The sequence below is a fragment of the Cupressus sempervirens genome, chromosome 9, assembly GCF_028749045.1.
Source record: "Cupressus sempervirens isolate cs-2001-9-10 chromosome 9, ASM2874904v1, whole genome shotgun sequence".
Lineage (NCBI taxonomy): Eukaryota > Viridiplantae > Streptophyta > Pinopsida > Cupressales > Cupressaceae > Cupressus > Cupressus sempervirens.
The window spans coordinates 448,257,072-448,275,573 of NC_143126.1; the positions used below are offsets into that span (position 1 = coordinate 448,257,072).

General features: G+C 39.9%; 1 protein-coding gene across 2 annotated transcripts in view; it reads left to right on the forward strand.

Moving 5' to 3' along the window:
* SYP81 (syntaxin of plants 81) overlaps positions 1-15,251 on the forward strand; it is an 81,308-nt gene extending 66,057 nt beyond the window's left edge. For both annotated transcript variants that reach the window (XM_089800567.1, XM_089800566.1), the window contains exons 5-7: positions 14,367-14,615; positions 14,736-14,867; positions 14,999-15,251. In XM_089800567.1, coding sequence (XP_089656693.1) covers positions 14,367-14,615; positions 14,736-14,867; positions 14,999-15,142 — 525 coding nt within the window. In that variant the 3' untranslated portion in view covers positions 15,143-15,251. The remainder of the gene's footprint in view (positions 1-14,366; positions 14,616-14,735; positions 14,868-14,998) is intronic.
* The last annotated feature ends 3,251 nt before the right edge of the window (positions 15,252-18,502 follow it).

The window sequence follows — 18,502 nt, forward strand, 5'->3', positions numbered from 1 at the left end:
TGTTGTGGGAGCATTTACAAACTGATAGACAAAAGAGAGGAAAGGAGAAGATCAGAATTTGGCCGAAGATGGTGAATAAGGTAAAGAACAAATTCCTTCCTGCTAATTACCAAGTTAGCTTGTTGAGAAAGATGCAAAATTTGAGACAAAAGGACATGACTGTGTAAGAGTATACTGAGGAATTCTATAGATTGGACATCAGATTTGGACATGTGGATGATGATGTTGAGAAAATTGCAAGGTACATAAATGGATTGAGATCTGGAATTCAAGATGAAATAAGTTTTGTGAAGTTGGAAAGTGTAGAAGAAGCATATCAATATGCCTTGAAAGCTGAGGAGATCTTGATAAAGAAGCATGAACAAAGACAAAGAGGTAGAGGTGGTAGATTCCAGAGAGGCAGAGGTAGATCTTATGGAGAATACCCAAAGGAGATGTCCAAGCCCCCAACAATATAACCACACAACGGAAGATACAACAATGCAAGATTTGATACCAAATTACAATAATTTATTCATAAAATAACTGTTACACGTGTCGTCAGGAAGTAGTGTATCGGGTGCATCCCGTTAGTGTGTCAGGAGCATCCCATTAGTGTATCGGGAGCATCCCTTTAGTGTGTCAGGAGCATCCTATTAGTGTATTGGGTGCATCCCGTTAGTGTGTCAAGATGTATGCCGTCAAGCCGACCGAGTGTGTATCGGGAATGTTCTATTATTGTAGCCGACATTTTGTATGTGGCTGACGGATACCTTCAGGAAGGTTCCTCAGATTGTATTTATATACCCCTTCGGGATCATTGTAATCATGGGATCTGCTATCATAGCATCAGAAGCATAATGTAATATCTTGGCGTATGCGAATATAGTTCTGCTATTCTTATCTGCTATTCTGTTCTATTGTTTGTATGCATATTTTCTTTACCCAACACGGTAAACATTTGGCATCGGAATGAAGGGTAATGCCGAATCAGCTGAACAAGAATAAGAACAAGCTAAAGGAAAAGGGCGAAATACGCACAACACACGAAGATCTAATTCTGGCGTAGCAAGCCGAACGCAAAAAAGAGGTTCCAGAAGATTGCTGTCGACGGACACAGAAGCGCAGAAGCATTGTTGGAGGAGACTCGACAGCGGGTAGAGTTGGTCGAAGAGGCAAGGGAGGAGTTTTTGAATTGGTGTTCGCTGAGGGAAGACAATCCAGACGGAAGAGAATCGACTCGCACGACTCAGAGTGCCGAAGGAGCGAGAGCGTGGAGTGAACTCTTTGTCCGGGATCCACTTCCAGAAGGAACAGATTCGCTTAAAGAAGACCTTTCTTCACCAAACAGCACAGCTGCCGAGATACCAAGTGTGAGCGTTGGGATTCCAAGCGTCGGGATGGCGGGACCAAAGGAGAAGTTGCCTAAAATTGATGGTGATGGAGTAGTTGATCCCATCTGACATTATAAAACCTGTGAAACGATTTAGAGGGCCAATGGCATAACGGATACAAACGAATGGATGAGGCAATTTCCGGCAACCCTATGGGGTATTGCAATTGATTGTTGATACCGATCCACAAAAGTTAAACAGTTGGGATAACATTAAAAAGAAGTTCATCACAAAATTTCAACTCTTGCGCGACAATAATGAAATTGTAGTGGAGATATTCAATACTAAGCAGGGGAAGAATGAAAACCTCTGAATCTTCGTGAGGAAGTTGAAGGACTTGATCAATAAGATGGAGAATTAGCCGGCTGATGGGTTACAGAAAAGATGGTTTATTGAAGGCCTTCACCTGAAGCTGTGAAAGAAGATGAAGATCATGCCACCATCGACATACACTGAAGCGTACAATCGGGCAATGAACCTCGAAAGTGAGCAGAAGACGAAGAAGAAGAAGAAGAGTAGCTCGTTCAATTCAGATGACGATGAGTCTTCAGGAGAAGATAGCAGCAATGATGAGGGCAGCAGCAAGAAGGTCCATGCCCTCCAGAAGGACATGATTCAGATGATGGAGTTCAAGAACATGAACAAGGAGACTAAAGGCAATGAGCTATGGTGCACGGAGTGCAAGAAAGAAGGCCATACGAAGGGATCCTGCCCGAAAGATCAATTTTGTGAGATTTGCCAGATTTTGGGACACTCGGTAAAGGAATGCCCTTTCAACCTGAAAACAAGAACACTGCAGCAAGTGTTCCTGACACAGGAGGCGTACGTGTCCGGAGGGTGTCACGTCGGGAGGCTATAGAAATAATCGGCGTGGTCAAAACAGCAGCAGCAGCAATAGCGGCAACAACAATAATGAAGGGAGGAGTTGAATCCAGTATGATGCGAATGGTCGTCCGATAGTCCAATGCCGTGCATGCAATTTGTGGGGTCACTACACCTGAGAATGTTCAACGGCAAACACACCGAAGTTGCTATGTCGATGGTGTGGACCTGGCGATCATGACGATGCTAAGTGCCTGAAGTCTGGAGTAAACTTGATTACCGTCAGGATGGATGAGGAAGAAGTTTTGGCAATCACTTGGAAGCAGGCGAAGCTATACCCCGATCTGACGGAGGAAAAGAAGAGACTAGAGGAAGCACGGGTAGAGATCCAGAGAGCAACGCAGGCACAAACGACACATCTAAAGGACACCCCTGGTACTTCCATACGGAACTACACAGAACATAACATTGTACGACAAATATTGCAAGTCAAGGTACCCGTCAAGATAAATGATCTGTTGCTCACTATGCCTCAACTTCGTACGGCAATCACGAATATAGCTTTGATTGCTAAGCAACCAACAGAGCAAGAAAAGGAAAACCAAGGGGGCGCAAGTGCAGAAGATCCGATGCTGTTTGCTCTTTCATCCGGACGCTATCTGGCAGTTGTTGAAATGGGCATTCTCGGGACTGTGCTAACAAACACGATTGTGGACGGAGGGTCCAGTGTCAATGTGCTGCTAGAGGATACTTGGAAAAAGTTGGGACAGTTGATATTGTGGCCACCTACCTTCCAGTTGCTAACAACCGATCAACATGGAATCAAGCCATTGGGAGTCTTGATAGCGCAACCAATGACGATTGGAACACAACCATTCTTGTTGGACTTTGTTGTGATCCCACTAAAGCAGAAAGGATACGTTGCTATTCTAGGTCGGGGGTGGCTGATACAAGCCAAGGCAAAGCTCGATTGGAAGAGAAATACATTATCACTTGAAAGCAAAGGCTGGAATTACGTCATCAATCTACACACTCAAATGGTCGGGGAAGAAGCTCTATCGTCAGATTCCGAAGGAGAAGAGGATGAAAGGAGGCAGAGTATGGAACCAGATTAGGAGGGAGTCCTACGATTGGAAGGAGATGACGATATGGATTCAGTAAATGGGCTTTACCATTGGCAGATAGAGGACTATGAACTGTTTCAGGGTTGCAACGTACTGACGATAGAGGAAGGACACAGTGTTGATGAATTTCCAAGGGAATTTACCGAGATGAATGAAGGAGATGCACCACTGGATGTGACACTTGCACATAAGTTCACTAAAGGGGAACCTATCAAATATAATGAAGCTACGCTGTAGACCATGAATTTAGGAGATGAAGCTGAACCACAAAACATACTAGTGGGAGATAATTGGGACCTAGTACTGAAGGCAGCAACATTCAGGATATTTTTGGAGTATAACGATGTGTTTGCATGGACATACAAGGACTTGAAAGGAGTACCCCCAGAACTGTGTGTGCATCGCATCCCGTTGATCGAAGGCGCAGTACCTGTATGGAAGCGGCCCTACAGGATGAACAAGAACTATGCGGCACGGGTTACGGAGGAAATCAACCGGATGTTGGAGGCCGACATTATCTTCAAGGTGCAGACTAGCGAATGGGTGTCGTCGATAGTAATCTCACTAAAGAAGGATACCACTTAGATCCGGATATGCGTCAATTTTAGATGCCTGAATGCAATTAGCATCAAGGATCCATTCCCAATCCCATTCACGAACATCCTGGAGGAGGTAGCGAGACACGAGATCTACTCATTTATGGATGGTTTTTCCAAATACAATCAAATTTCAATCGTAGAGGAGGATAAGCTGAAGACGACCTTTGTTGTAGAAGATAGGGTGTACGCCTATAATTGGATGTCGTTCGGTCTGTGCAATGCGCTTATGACATTCCAGCGGATCATACTGCACATCTTTGATAAGATGTTTGTCGGAAACTTAAGGCATTTCTGGATGATTGGTCGGTGTTCAGCGTGGAGGACAAACATCTGGCAGCATTGGGTGAATGTATGGAGAGATGCCGACGTGTGTGCCTCGCCCTGAACCCGAAGAAGTGCAGGTTTATGGTTCCCCAAGGAAGGTTGCTTGGACACAGTCTGTAAGGAGGGGTTGAAGACAGATCCGGATAAGGTGAGTGATATTGGAGATGCAACCGTCTACCAATGTAACGGAGGTAAAATCTTTCCTCGGACATATAGGCTATTACAGACGCTTCATCAAATTTTTTGCCAAGGTAGCATATTCGTTAGACAAGTTAACATGCAAGGGAGAATCATTCCGATGGGAAAAGGATCAAGATGAAGCATTTGAAGGGCTCAAAGTACAGTTGGCTACAGCACCCATCCTGGCGTATCTGGATTGGAGCAAAGAATTTCATGTACATGTCGACGCGTCCAACTATGCAATTGGAGCAACCTTGGCGCAAATAGGTACCCACGGGCTGGATCACCCGATCTACTTTGCCAGTCGACTACTATCAAAAGCATAACAGAATTACAATACGATGAAACGGGAAGCTTTGGGGATGGTCTACGCAGTACAGAAATTTCGTCATTACTTGCTGTCGACACCATTCATCTTCTATGTCGACCATCAGGCTCTACTGTATATGATCAACAAACCTGTCATTCAAGGAAGGATCAGCCATTGGTTACTCCTGTTGCAGGAGTTTACCTTCAAGATCATTGTACGGCCGAGGAAGAAACATGTAAGCGCAGATCATTTGTCATGTATTAGAACAGGAGAGCCGGTAGACGGTGTGAATGATGACTTCCCTGATGCACAGTTGTTTCAGATTGCTGTACTATCAAAGTGGTACACGAGCATCAGCGAGTACCTGTCGACGAGACAGTTTCCAAGTAGCATGCCACAGAATGAAAGATGGAAGTTGGTGATACGGAGCCAAACGTTTCAGCTGATTAATGGGCTGTTGTATAAAATGGGACCCGATCAAATCCTAAGGCGATGCGTCCTGGAGGAAGAGATCCCACGGGTACTGAAGGAAGCACATGAAGGACCGGCAGGAGGACACATGGGACCAGACACAACTGCACGAAAGATACACTTGGCAGGACTGTGGTGGTCGACGGTATACAACGACACCAAGGAGTGGGTCGGTTCTTGCGATACATGTCAACGAGCCGGGAAACGTTTGAAGAGAGACTTCATGCCTCTGAATCCCTCTCATGTTCAGGAACTCTTTGAACGATGGGGATTGGACTTCATTGGACCTCTAAAGGCGAGTAGAACTAGAAGGTGTCGATACATCGCCGTAGTGATGGAGTACTTGACCAAATGGGTGGAGGCACACGCACTACCGGATAACTCGGCGGTAAGCACAGCAAAATTTATTTATGAGCAAATTATTACTAGGTACGGGATTCCATTGCAGCTAACGAGTGATCGAGGAGGACATTTTGTAAACCATGTTATCCACCTGCTCACCATGGAGTTTAAAATTTATCATTCGTTATCAAGTCCGTACTACCCAAGAGCAAACGAACAGGCTGAGGCTACCAATAAAATCTTGGTATTGATTATATACAAATCCTGCGCGGCTAAGGGCGAGGACTGGGAGGAAAAATTACCCTCTGGCCTTTGGGCTTACCGCACGGCGTATAAAGTTACAATGGGATACACGCCGTTTCAACTGATGTTCGGACAGGAGGCCGTAGTACTAGCAGAATTCATGATACCAAGCCTACGGATAGCACTGGAAAACAAGTTGGGCGATATGGAAAGCATAAGGGAGCGGTTGTACAAATTGAATAGGCTAGAAGAGAAGCGATTATTAGTGCAGTGGGCGACTGAGGTAACGCAGAACAAGCTGAAGGCATGGCACGATAAACACCTAAAACTGAACAAGTTTCAACCCGGACAGTGGGTATTGAAGTACTATGGCCATAATGAGATCAAGCCAGGCGAGTTCAAAGTTAAGTGGGTTGGGTTGTATCAAATCCGTGAGGTAGGTGACAATGGAGCGATCAAGTTGTGGACGTTGGATGGATAGGAAGTTCCGGACACCGTGAATGGGTGCAAGTTAAAGATTTATCTTGCGCCCGATAAGCCGTCACTACCCACATGAAGGAATAGTTGAATTTTCTACTTCAAAGATTTTCAATTTTTTATTTTTTTATTTTTAAAAGTCACCATACGTTGTTTACCGTACGACATTGCAAGTGAACATAAAGTGCACCGTACAGTGTTCTTCATGGTCACCGTACGACAATCTTTAAAAAAAAGGTCACCGTACCGTACGGCATTATACTTCCTTCAGAGACCAAGGGCGTCAAGAACATTAGCAAACAAGAATGTATGTACGGCAATCAAGCAAGTCTGGAAGCACACATGAGCACCGTACAGCATAAATTTGGCTGTACACTTTCTTCACCATACGCCTCCATCCTAATTCATGAAGTAATCACTGTACGGCATTTTGGTGACGTTTAATATAGTTTCCATTAGACCATTGTACGGACTCCCAGGCGTCAGTATCAAAAGGCTATGTACGGCTCTGGAGATAGGGCATTTTTTGGGAGGCGTTCTCTGCACATGCGTTGGGAAGCATTCACTGTACGGCTCTTCAGGCGTAGGTGTTGAACAAGTGTATGGGTTAAAACCCTTTACAGGCAAATATACAATCACTGTAAGGATTGTGCATAGGAGGGCTGCCCCACAAGCTTTGAGGCTGAGTATGAGTTAGAAGATTGCTCTCTGAGGTACTAGCTTCGACGCAGCTGGTCTTCGCAGTCGGAGACACAGCCTTCGGGTTCATGATGTATAAGTCCATGTTGTTTTTCTTTATGAATAATGTAGTTAGTTGTTGGGTTTTTTGTTGTGTCGTTGTCAGGAGACGACTTTTCTTTTTGGGGGGATGATGTCGTCAGGAAATAGTGTATCAGGTGCATCCCATTAGCGTGTCAGGAGCATCCCATTAGTGTATCGAGTGCATCCCGTTAGTGTGTCGAGATGTATGCCGTCAGGTCGACAGGGTGTGTATCGGGAATGTTTTATTATTGTAGCTGACATGTTGTATGTGGCCGACGGATACCTTCAGGAAGGTTCCTCGGATAGTATTTATTACCCCCTTCGGGATCATTGTAATCATGGGATCTGATATCATAGCATCAGAAGCATAATGTAATATCTTGGCGTATGCGAATATAGTTCTGCTATTCTGTTCTATTGTCTGTATGCATATTTTCTTTACCCAGCACGGTAAACAATATGCAATGTGCCAGGCTGTAAGGCCTTCTCGATTACGGCCAAATACAATAGCAATTACAAAATCAGTTCTACAAGATCCCTCAAGATCCAACTTACAAAAACCAATCCCAGCTAGCATAGATCTGTAACATAACAGCAATCTGGAAGAAACCACCAAGGAAATCTAAACTTGTGCTCGCAAGCTCACCAAGCAATCTCCTTGTTTTCTAGCCGCAGCCCTAGCTCAACTCTGCTCCAACTTATCCAAGATCCAAGTGTAAACTGCATCACATTCGGCGCTCTGTCCACACACTCACAACTCCATCATAATCTTGCTGTAAACTGCCTCACATTCGGCGCTCTGTCCACACACTCAAGAAAAACTCGCTCTTCAGCTACCTCCTCTTCTCCAAGATAGATGATTAATTACTAAAAGATGCAACCTACAACTGATACATGAACTAATGAACAAGAGAAACTCCCTTATTTGTTGTTATCTAACCCGCTCTGATACCATGTTAAAGTTACGCCTAGAAATAAACATAAACAACAATAGAACAAAATGAAGAACAAAAAGACAGAGACAACAATTTATCCTGGGAAGCCCCTCCAACTTGAGGGGAAAAACCAAACCACACCAAAAAAATCTCTTTTATTAAATAATAGAGGTCAAGTACAATGCAAAAACTAAGAACAGGAGAACAGGAAACCATTAGCCGTGAGAATAATATCTATCACTGTTAGCAAATATAGATTGCCTACAAAATACTAATGCAATCTACAACTGATACATGAACTAATGAACAAGAGAAACTCCCTTATTTGTTGTTACCTCCGCTCTGATACCATGTTAAAGTTACACCTAGAAATAAAGATAAACAACAATAAAACAAAATGAAGAACAAAAAGACACAGAGACAACAATTTATCTTGGGAAGCCCCTCCAACTTGAGGGGAAAAACCAAACCACACCAAAAAAATCTCTTTTATTAAATAATAGAGGTCAAGTACAATGCTTTCAACTGAACACCGTGCCTATCACACAAAGCATATATATATAGTACTTGACCTCTACTATTTAATAAAAGAGATTTTTTTGGTGTGGTTTGGTTTTTCCCCTCAAGTTGGAGGGGCTTCCTAGGATAAGTTGTTGTCTCTGTGTCTTTTTGTTCTTCATTTTGTTTTGTTGTTGATTATCTTTATTTTCTAGGCATAACTTTAACATGGTATCAGAGCGGGGTAGATAACAACAAATAAGAGAGTTTCTCTTGTTCATTAGTTCATGTATCAGTTGTAGATTGCATAAGTATTTTGTAGGCAATCTATTTGCTAACAGTGATAGATATTATTCTCACCGTTAATGGTTTCCTATTCTCCTATTCTTAGTTTTTGCATCCTTGAGATCTACATCTTTCTTCTTATGAACCATTTTCTTTAGCTCTTATCATTTCTATTGTCATCATTTTTGTTGGATTGACTTTAGGGCATTGTGCATGGTTTGTGTTGGCACCTTTGTCTACCTTCACATTTGCTAGATAGACGATGTCTTGTATTCTTGGTCTCTTTGTGTTTTGCTATCATCCATACATGGTATCGTGTCAATTCTAATTCCAACATATTGTATGAATTTAGTCTCAATTCGATTATTTCAGTTGGATTCTATCATTCAGTTTCCTCTCTTCCGTGAGTTCCTTTGGTATCATATTATGTCTTCATTGCATCCAATGGTTTCTTCAACTGTCTCCGCCTTACTTATTTTTTATTATTCTTGTTACCGCTGTTTATTGTGGTGATGTGTTTGGTTTGTGTGATGACTTGGCCATTTTCTTGATGTCTTGGCAATTACTTTTAATGATTGGTCTGTTCGTATGATGCTGCTACCATTCGAGTCCATGCATTTTCCGTTAACATTGATTATTGCTGCAGTGATTACTAAAGATTGGTAATGATTTTTGAATTGACATGTGACCATTTGAATGCCAAGGTGACTAAAGCATTGGTTAAGGCAAATAAAAATTACGACTATTCTTATCTTGGACGGTGATCTATGTAAATGAATGTTTTTGTTTGTATTCTTAATCCAAGCTCAAAGTGGCATCTTGGTCCAAGTGGGGATGCCCTCCAAGTAAGTTTCCATGTACTAATACAACTAAGGAGGTGTATTATCTGGAAGTGTACCCAAATGGCTATAATGACTGCTAAATTTGAACCTGAAGATTTGGTTGTTATGGCTGCATTCAGTTTAGCAAGTGGTATGATCATCATATGAATGCTGGTCTGCGTTTATTGTTCAAAGAGATCATTGTTTATTGATCTATATTTGTGTATTGATCTATATTGATCTACAAAGAGATAAGTATTATATGATTATATCTTTGAATATTGATCATGAATTTTTGTTATATCACTCGGAATAGTGTAAGCTTTTAGCATTGATCTCTACATTTATCTTCATGATAGGTTGATTTTGTGAATTATTATTAATCTCTCTTGGTTTGAAAATGGCTCAAGAAGCAATGGGATGATAATAGATTATATGCAATGTCATGTGGACTGTAGAAATTTACAGGGGGACGCTACTTGCAGTTATGACACTGAATTGATGATACATATCTTCATTAAAGAGGAAGATCATATACAAGTTGTTATTATGATTAGTTTCCTTGAAGAGGAAGAAATGATATTTAAAGGGAGAATGCCTAATTCTTTGCAAGCTTGTGTGGCAGTGTGACTACGAAAGCTCCCTATTTGGTCAACTTGAAGTCAACGCTCTTATTGTAATTACTAATAATTAAAGGAGTGAGAATGCTGCCCCTGCTGAGAGGGAGTCTCTGTTGAGAGAGAATCTTGGCCATTCTTATACATGTTGTTAAAGACTTCTTCTCTATGAGAGAAGTTCGAGGTGAAATCCCTCGTTCCACCCTCTACGAGTAGGTATGGTGGATCCATCCTTTGTGAGCAGTTACGGTGGATCCACCCTCTGCGAGTGGGCATGGTGAAAATCCATTCTTCTTGTGAAAGCCCTCATTCCATCCTCTATGAGTAGGTATGGTGGATTCACCCTTTGCAAATAGGCATGGTGGAAGTCATGTGTGTGACTCCATAACTTTAATCTTAAGCTTTTATGGTTCACCCACTAGAAGTGGCTATGGTGAATAGTGTTATGCTGAGATAACAATGTTTTATTGAGAAATCTTGTGATGAGAATTTGTTTTTGACTTTTTTTGGTTGCAGTTGTGTGTGCTTGTCATACTAAAGATCTTTCTCTTGTGACATGGAAAGAGACATGCGTTTGAAAATATGGAGAGACTCTCAATTCTATATATATATATGATTTCTCTGTGTGATAAGCATGGTGTTCAGTTGAAAGCATTGTACTTGGACCTCTATTATTTAATGAAAGAGATAGTTTTCTGGTGTGGCTGAGTTTTCCCCCTCAAGTTGGAGGGTTTTTCCAGGATAAATTGTTGTGTCTCTATGTGTCTTTTTGCTCTTCATTTTGTTTTATTGCTGTTTATCTTTATTTCTGGGCATTACTAGGACTAATTCTATGGTATTGACCTTCGCTCCACCCTCTGTTGCTGAATCTAATTCTACCTACCCAAACATAACCCATTTCACCAGGTATTAATTTACAGTCAAGGTGGAATGGTGAACATCTTCATTTAGACTCTCACTGTCTGTATGACTCAAATACTTCCTTGTCACAGGAATGGCAGAAACCTCCAACTTCCCAACCACAAACGATAAACAGTTTCAAAGCAATAATTAGTTCACGTTGCCATTAATCCATATATAAACAAAAACAAATCTTAAACAGTCTGCACAGGCTGTGCAAGCAAAACAGAGAACAAAACAGTGAGATGCTTTTTGCAGGAGAGAATGAAATTTTATTTGTTCTTCCTCCAAACTTTCTTCAGCAGCAGAAATAACAGAACATCCTTCTCCTGACTCATAGCTTTTGAGGCTTTTAAAAATGAAGTAAACATTAGATTCTGGACATCGACAGTCATACCATGACTGTTGATATTCCAGTTACAACCATTCAAATGGCTCTCCAAATTATTAATTAAAACACAAAACTAACCCTACAAGAAACTAATAAGAGATAAAAACAAAATCTGTCACTGAGGACCTTAATTAACTAAATATAAACCAAGATCCTTGACATTCCTAAGTCATGCTTTTGTGTGGTGGGTCGTCACAAGCACACATGATGATATTCCCTACACTTGGCACTCTGTTATCTAAATCCTAATAGTTGAGTAGCACCGAGGAGATTTATTGTTGCTTGATTTTTTTGGTTTTTGTGTTGCGATTTGTGACATATGGCATATTTGGTGCTTCTCCTTGTGCCTGACCTGCATTTTAGTGTTGCTCACAATTATGATTTTACTTCATTTGATATTGTATTATTGTTGTAGTGTGGACCTTCCTTGTTTGAAGTCACTTTATGATGAGGATAAATTACGTTGTTGTCATATGGATTTGAAGGAATTCAAGCGAATCTAGATAGGATTTGAGTGTGTTCGAACCTTTTTGGGTCCATTTTGGGATCATTCAAGAAGTGTTGCAAGTCTTCCAATGTGTTTCTAGTCGGTTAAGATGTAGTTGAGTGTGTTAGCATTGAATTTGGTAGTTTAGGGTGAATTGTTCATGCTTTCAATAGCGCATTTCTGCCCTGAACAAAAGCACACCTTTCTGGCGACCCAAGGTGCCACTCCATTGCAATTGCGCCTGTTCAACCCTAAAAATTGTAGTTCAGGCCAAAGAGGATTTTGGGAACTCTTAGAGTGTCTATTTGACTATGTTCCAGTTGTATTGCAAAGCTGGAAGAGTCATGAAACTGTTGACATAGCTTTGAGAAGGTTTAGAATTTTCTTCGGATGATGTTTGTGACAATTGAGTGCAAGTTAGTGTTGATGGAGCCCATCCATGATGCCTAGGAGCCAGGAAAAGGTCTAGTGAAGTTCTGAACAATAAACAGTAACACAGACCAGTGTGCCATATATCATGTCTAATGTGTTATAAGATCGGTCCCCCTTGCTTGGTTGAGTTTCTTGGCGTTTAGTCTTGAGGTTTGAACTTGGAACTTTGCATGTTGGATGTGTATTGACTTAGATGTTTCGAAAAAAATTATGCTATTATGTGTTTGTTTAGCTCTTATCCTCTTACCCACAAACATCAAATATCCTCTTGTCACGAATTTCTTAAACCTTCATGATATAAGTGCTTTCCATAATCTAGCCTTGATGATATATGTGCTTCCATAGTCTACATTTTTTTGCTACCCTCCCCAGTATGGATTCCACAAGGTAATTTTGTGGGTGGCATTTCACTATCTAATGCTCAAAATCCAAGTTGCATAGATACTACTAGCTATCCGGTATACACCCTTTATTTCTACTAAGAGCACAAAAAAATTCACTTTATGTGCATTATCTAGAGTTAGTTTAAAATTAGGCTTAAGTTAATTTGAACATCGTCTTTTAATGTTCCTTTTCATTGGTACGTTACAGCATTGTTCCAAGTATTATGTCTAATATCTATAAATGTTGCCATAGATATTGTGGAAATATCATAATTATATTAGGGATAAATGGTGCCCATTCAGCCAAGACCAAAAAAAACTTGTTTTTTCACTTTTGTATGTATTGATGGTTGAAGAAGGGTACTTGAAAAACTTCAGTATACATTATACATTTTAACACCCTAGCTTTAATTTTTGATTCTAAATACAGGTCTTCTTTCTTTACTTCTGGGTACTTGAAAAATTGGTGTCTTGTTATCAAGATAACTTCCTTTTCAAGTATGACTTGATGAATAATTTTAGATTTACCAAAGGTCTTTTGATAAGAACTACACAATGAACTTCCTTCCCTTGAAAAGTTAGTGATTGATTGCTCCATAGCTACACAACTTGAACCAAGAGAAGTTAAAGATTTCTAAGGGTGGTCTTTGTGTATACTAAAATTCTTATTCCTCAGCAAGTAAAACTAGTAGAAAGTAAACTACTTGTCTATTTAGATACCAACAACCCTGTGAGTACAAGCCAAATAATAAATGGAACATGATGATTGAACTCAATATTTTATGCATATAAATAGCCAAAATAGAGTACTGTGAACTCTGGAATCTGATCTTGTAAACTGGTTATATGCTAATGATCTAAATAAATTCTTTTTTCATCAAGGCAGATGCTTGGAGTACACTGCATGCCACATACTCATGAAAGTTAGTAGATCTACATGAAATTGAGATTTGGGAGTTTAGAAACAAATCCTGTTCTTGTATTTGATACACACGGAGCACCTGCAGATTTTGAACATCAGCATCCCAAGTGCCCAGATCACTTAAGGGTCTTTATAAATTGAGCATTTTGACAGTCTTTAGCTGATGGGTCTCTATTTAACATGATGCATTTCAAGCTAACACAGATTTTCACAGCTGCAATGTCTTCTTTGTTAGTTGCATGCGAGTGGTTTATGTGTTCGTGTGATGCCCTGAATATGCATCTCTTGTGAATTTGATGTACTTGGTAATTCCGTGTTTTCTGGGGATAGATATTGAGGAGCACACATTCCAGTAGAATTTTCTGCTAGGTGATTAATGAATTCAAAGTATTGTTATAACTTCCGTTCTCCTCTTCTGTCCTTCATGTTTTTGTCTATTGAATGTGATTTTCAGTCTTTATTATTATGTACTTGTTTGTAAGGGCATATTTGACATTTTCAAGTTGATAGCAATAGCGGTTTAACACAATAACTGGATTATTTTCTGTTAAAACAGCTTGGCATAAGTTTTGCTTCTAGTTATACATGATTTGAATCAAAACAAGAAATATAATCTCATTACAGTTTTTTACTTCCTAGAAATTTATTGAGTAAAATTTTGATTTCAGGTGTTAATTCTAAGTGAGCGTCTCCATGCAGTCACTGCATTGTTTGACCAATTGCGTGCTGCACGATTCCAAGAAGCTATAGATAAAACAATTCCTAGAAGGGCACGCAATTTCCAGTCAAAGAATAACTCTTTAAAAGCATCAGTTGGTGATCATCTGAATGGGACTGGAGTCACTCAACACAATTTCCAGGCTGAACAACGGGGAAATCAACAACAGTTACTGGATGATGAGACACAGGCGCTGCAGGTAATTGAGAACATAAGCATGGATGTAATGTTCTTTATTCTGATGAAGCTTCTTTTTGAATTTTGTTTATACCATTTCTCCTTTTCAGCTTTTGGTTACAGTTGCTCATTATTCATGTAGGTTGAATTGACCAGTCTTCTAGATACGGTACAAGAAACAGAGAGAAAGGTGATAGAAATGTCTGCCTTGAATCATCTATTATCAACTCATGTCCTGCATCAATCCAAGCAAATAGAACTCTTGTATGAGCAGGTTGACATCACATCGCCACTTCACAATTTATACCTTTGCACTGTACATATAGCTTATTTGTAAAGTGCACTATATTAAGAAGTTAATTTGGAAGGGGCATTTGAAGTTTGATTAGTTATATGTATTTGCAGGCAATTGAAGCTACACATAATGTGGAAAAGGGAAATAAAGAGTTGACCAAAGCAATACAGCGCAACAGTAGTAGTAGAACTTTTCTTCTTTTATTTCTTGTTGTCCTTCCCCTTGCACTTCTATTTCTTGATTGGTATCAATAATTCCATTTTTTGTTTTTTATTCCTTTATTTGGGTATTATGTATATACACTTTATTCTAACCAGCAATTCATGCACGTATTTCAATGAAACCTTATTTGCCAATAAGAAATGTATGTTTATCGTGGTGCATATTATTGGCAATTATCAACGCATCCTATTTCCCTAACCATATTTGCCTTTAGTTTCATTGGTAATCACTATCTGTTGAGGAATTTTATAAATACATTTATTCAAGGCATTTTTATTTTTAAATTCTTGGAGATTTTCATTCAATACAGTAGAATGTTCAGAAAAGGCTATTAATCAAGTCTTGCTTCAAGAAGATATCATAAATTCTTTGGGGCCTATGAAGAAAGCCACTTCGAATTAATGGTTCATGGAGGAAATATAGATAGGAAGCCATTTTTACCATCAACTAGCAAAGGAATCTATTTGAAGCAAGTAAGAAATGTCCTTAATTTTGTATTAATATAACTTGGAGTTCCATATCCAGGTTGCTGTTGTATTTTTTCAATCACCTTAATTACTTTAGTTTTTCCGTGAGTTCTGATGGGAGTTTTATATAGGAAATTTTTTATGATGACCAAATGAGGGTTATGTTCATCAAAGATTAGACAAATTATAGTGCCAAGTTTACAATTTAAGTTATCTGCATGAATTAGAGAAGTGAACTTACGTGACTGCAAAATTCGATAGTCATTTTTTATGTTGCAATTAAGGGATCGGATTACTGATTTCCATGGAAAATCTATGGGACTGGTCTCCACAAGAAAATATCTTATCAATCAAAACATGAAGATGCACACAAGGCAAGAGAATTGTTTTTGGAGAAGGAAACGTCCATGGTTATTGTTGACACAAAAGTTTGCACCCTTGCCTAAAGTCTTACTTATAGGCAGCCTTGTGTAAGATGGAAACAATCTCGAAAGTGTGGGACTTGCAACTTGAGATTGAATCTTCGGAGAAGGCCGGCTTCCTTACTATCAGAGTGCACCTAACTATTTCTTAAGAGGAAAAGGAAGAAGGAATACATGGAAACAAATCTACCTATTCTAATCTAAAGGGGGGTGATGCACCAAAATAGTATATGGATCTATTTCTTTCCCAATGATTGCACTAGAACTTAATAGATCTCTCAAAAATATACCATTATCTAGACCTTTTCAATCTCAATATGATAGATAAACCAAAAAGATAACACAATCAGAGAAGGAATACAATGGATTCACTTAAACTAATCAACCACTAAATATGAACATGATCATGTCATATTTCAATTGTCAAAATACATTCGGCAAATGAGGTCACTAGAGTACGCGCACTTAGCTAACAAAGAATGGATACAACTGAAAAGATTTCTATTGAGCATAGGCAAAATTATAGAGAAAACTCTAAAAATTAGAAAAGAGAGAACCCTTATGAAGGTAACAAAACTTGCTTGTATAGCTCAAGCATAACTCTGAAAGCTTCATAGCTTCATTCACACATTCAAAACTGTTAGAGGGCGATTGGGCGAGATTTGGATGATAGATCGGATCGGATACACTCTTCAAGGCATGGAAATCATCAAAACCATGATTGGAAGAAACCTTGAAGGTGACATGAAACGATGCCATTAATGCAGAAAACCCTGTAGATGGATAACCAGGGAGCAAGCAACATGTCTTCCTGACTTTCTAGTACGATCATAACTCGAGAGTGGTTGAGATTAATCATATAAACCACATCCCACAAAGAAAACTATCTTTATTCACTCCAAGCTTGCCAAGTCATCATAAATCAGTGCTCAACTGAGTTGTTCAACCAAAAAGGGCCACGTGGACCAATCACATTATTTCCTTTAGCCAGCTCGCCAACTTTCTTTCCTCTTATGTTGACCTTGACTTCTTGTGATCGTGGCTTTGTGACTCTTATTTCTAACAAACATCAAAGACATGTGACTCTGCAATCAAACCATTATCGTTGTTTCATGGCTTGCCCTTGGCATTTCTCGCTAACCGTTGCAACCATGCGAAGACTAAGATTCTTAACTACATTCGCACCATTGCCACCTTCACCTGAGGTCAACATCTTAACCTTGCAACCAAGCGAAAGAAGGAAATCGCTTGATCACAACTCTAACCACAGTTTTGGCCTAACTCCTTGCGAGAGTGCACTGGCCATAGATCTTGAAAATCTAATGGTGCAAAATGAATCATTGAAACACTAGGGCCACGTTTATTGCACCATTGCAACTTAAAACTGACCATCGCATGATCACAACGCCAAACACATGGTTACCTTAACTTGGAGCGACAGTATGATACAAAGGAATCACAACATCGGAACCCTAACTTAGGTCAATTAAATAACCCACGCGATCGAGCGATGAAGGCAAGACATACACCTTGCCCACCTAGTAACTCAACATCCACATAGACCCTCAACGAATCAACGTAAAACAACTATCATGAAATCCATCTCAACATCTACCTAGCATCCCGTTTGACACTATCTTTTCAACCTTGGCAACCCAACACTAAAAGCAGACCCACTTGTACACACGTCCACTCGTTGCTTACTCGCATTCTTAACTCATGGTCCACCTTAACTCATTGCGACCATGTGAAGCAAGGAAAATGCAGCATCACAACTTAAACCATGATCATGCCAACTAACTCTAGGATGATGCGAACATAGTGTAATTGTGCCCTCACCACTTAACTCTGGTTAGCGCTTAACTCGTTGCGACTGTGCGACCAAGGGATGATCACATGGTCACAACTTAAACTTTGAAGGCATAAAATGGAAATAAGGGCCGCAAGACTTAGGATAAAAGGATATGGCCAAAGTTAAAATATTTCATGAAATCTTTTAAAATATTTGAAATTTGAAACCCTAGGTGACCGTTGAGCGGATTATCATTTGAATTTTGATTATTTGGCGGGCATTTTCGATTAACATTTCTGGCGACTCAGAGGGGTTGCAAGCTTGCTATGCATATGACCAATGGCCTAAAGCATCCATTGGGCTACAAAGTCGTAAAAAACATGAAAATCTTATCATTATGAAGCCCTAACCCTACCTCTGTCTCCTCTGCAACCTAAAAAACTCTGAGAAAACATGCCTCTGCCTACTCTGCAATTGCAAAAACTTAAAAACTTTGGCTATCTCATATAGAGACAACATGTGCTCGACATTGCACTTCTTGGAAAACTAGAAACCACTGAAAGCAAACTAGCTAACTATATACATGCAAACTCTAACCTTGATCATAAACAATGCTTAAGATATATTCCATTGACTGGAATAGGTAGAATTTCACCATCATGCTTGCTTAACTAGAAAGCATTTATTTGCTTGCAACTGATAATCACGTAG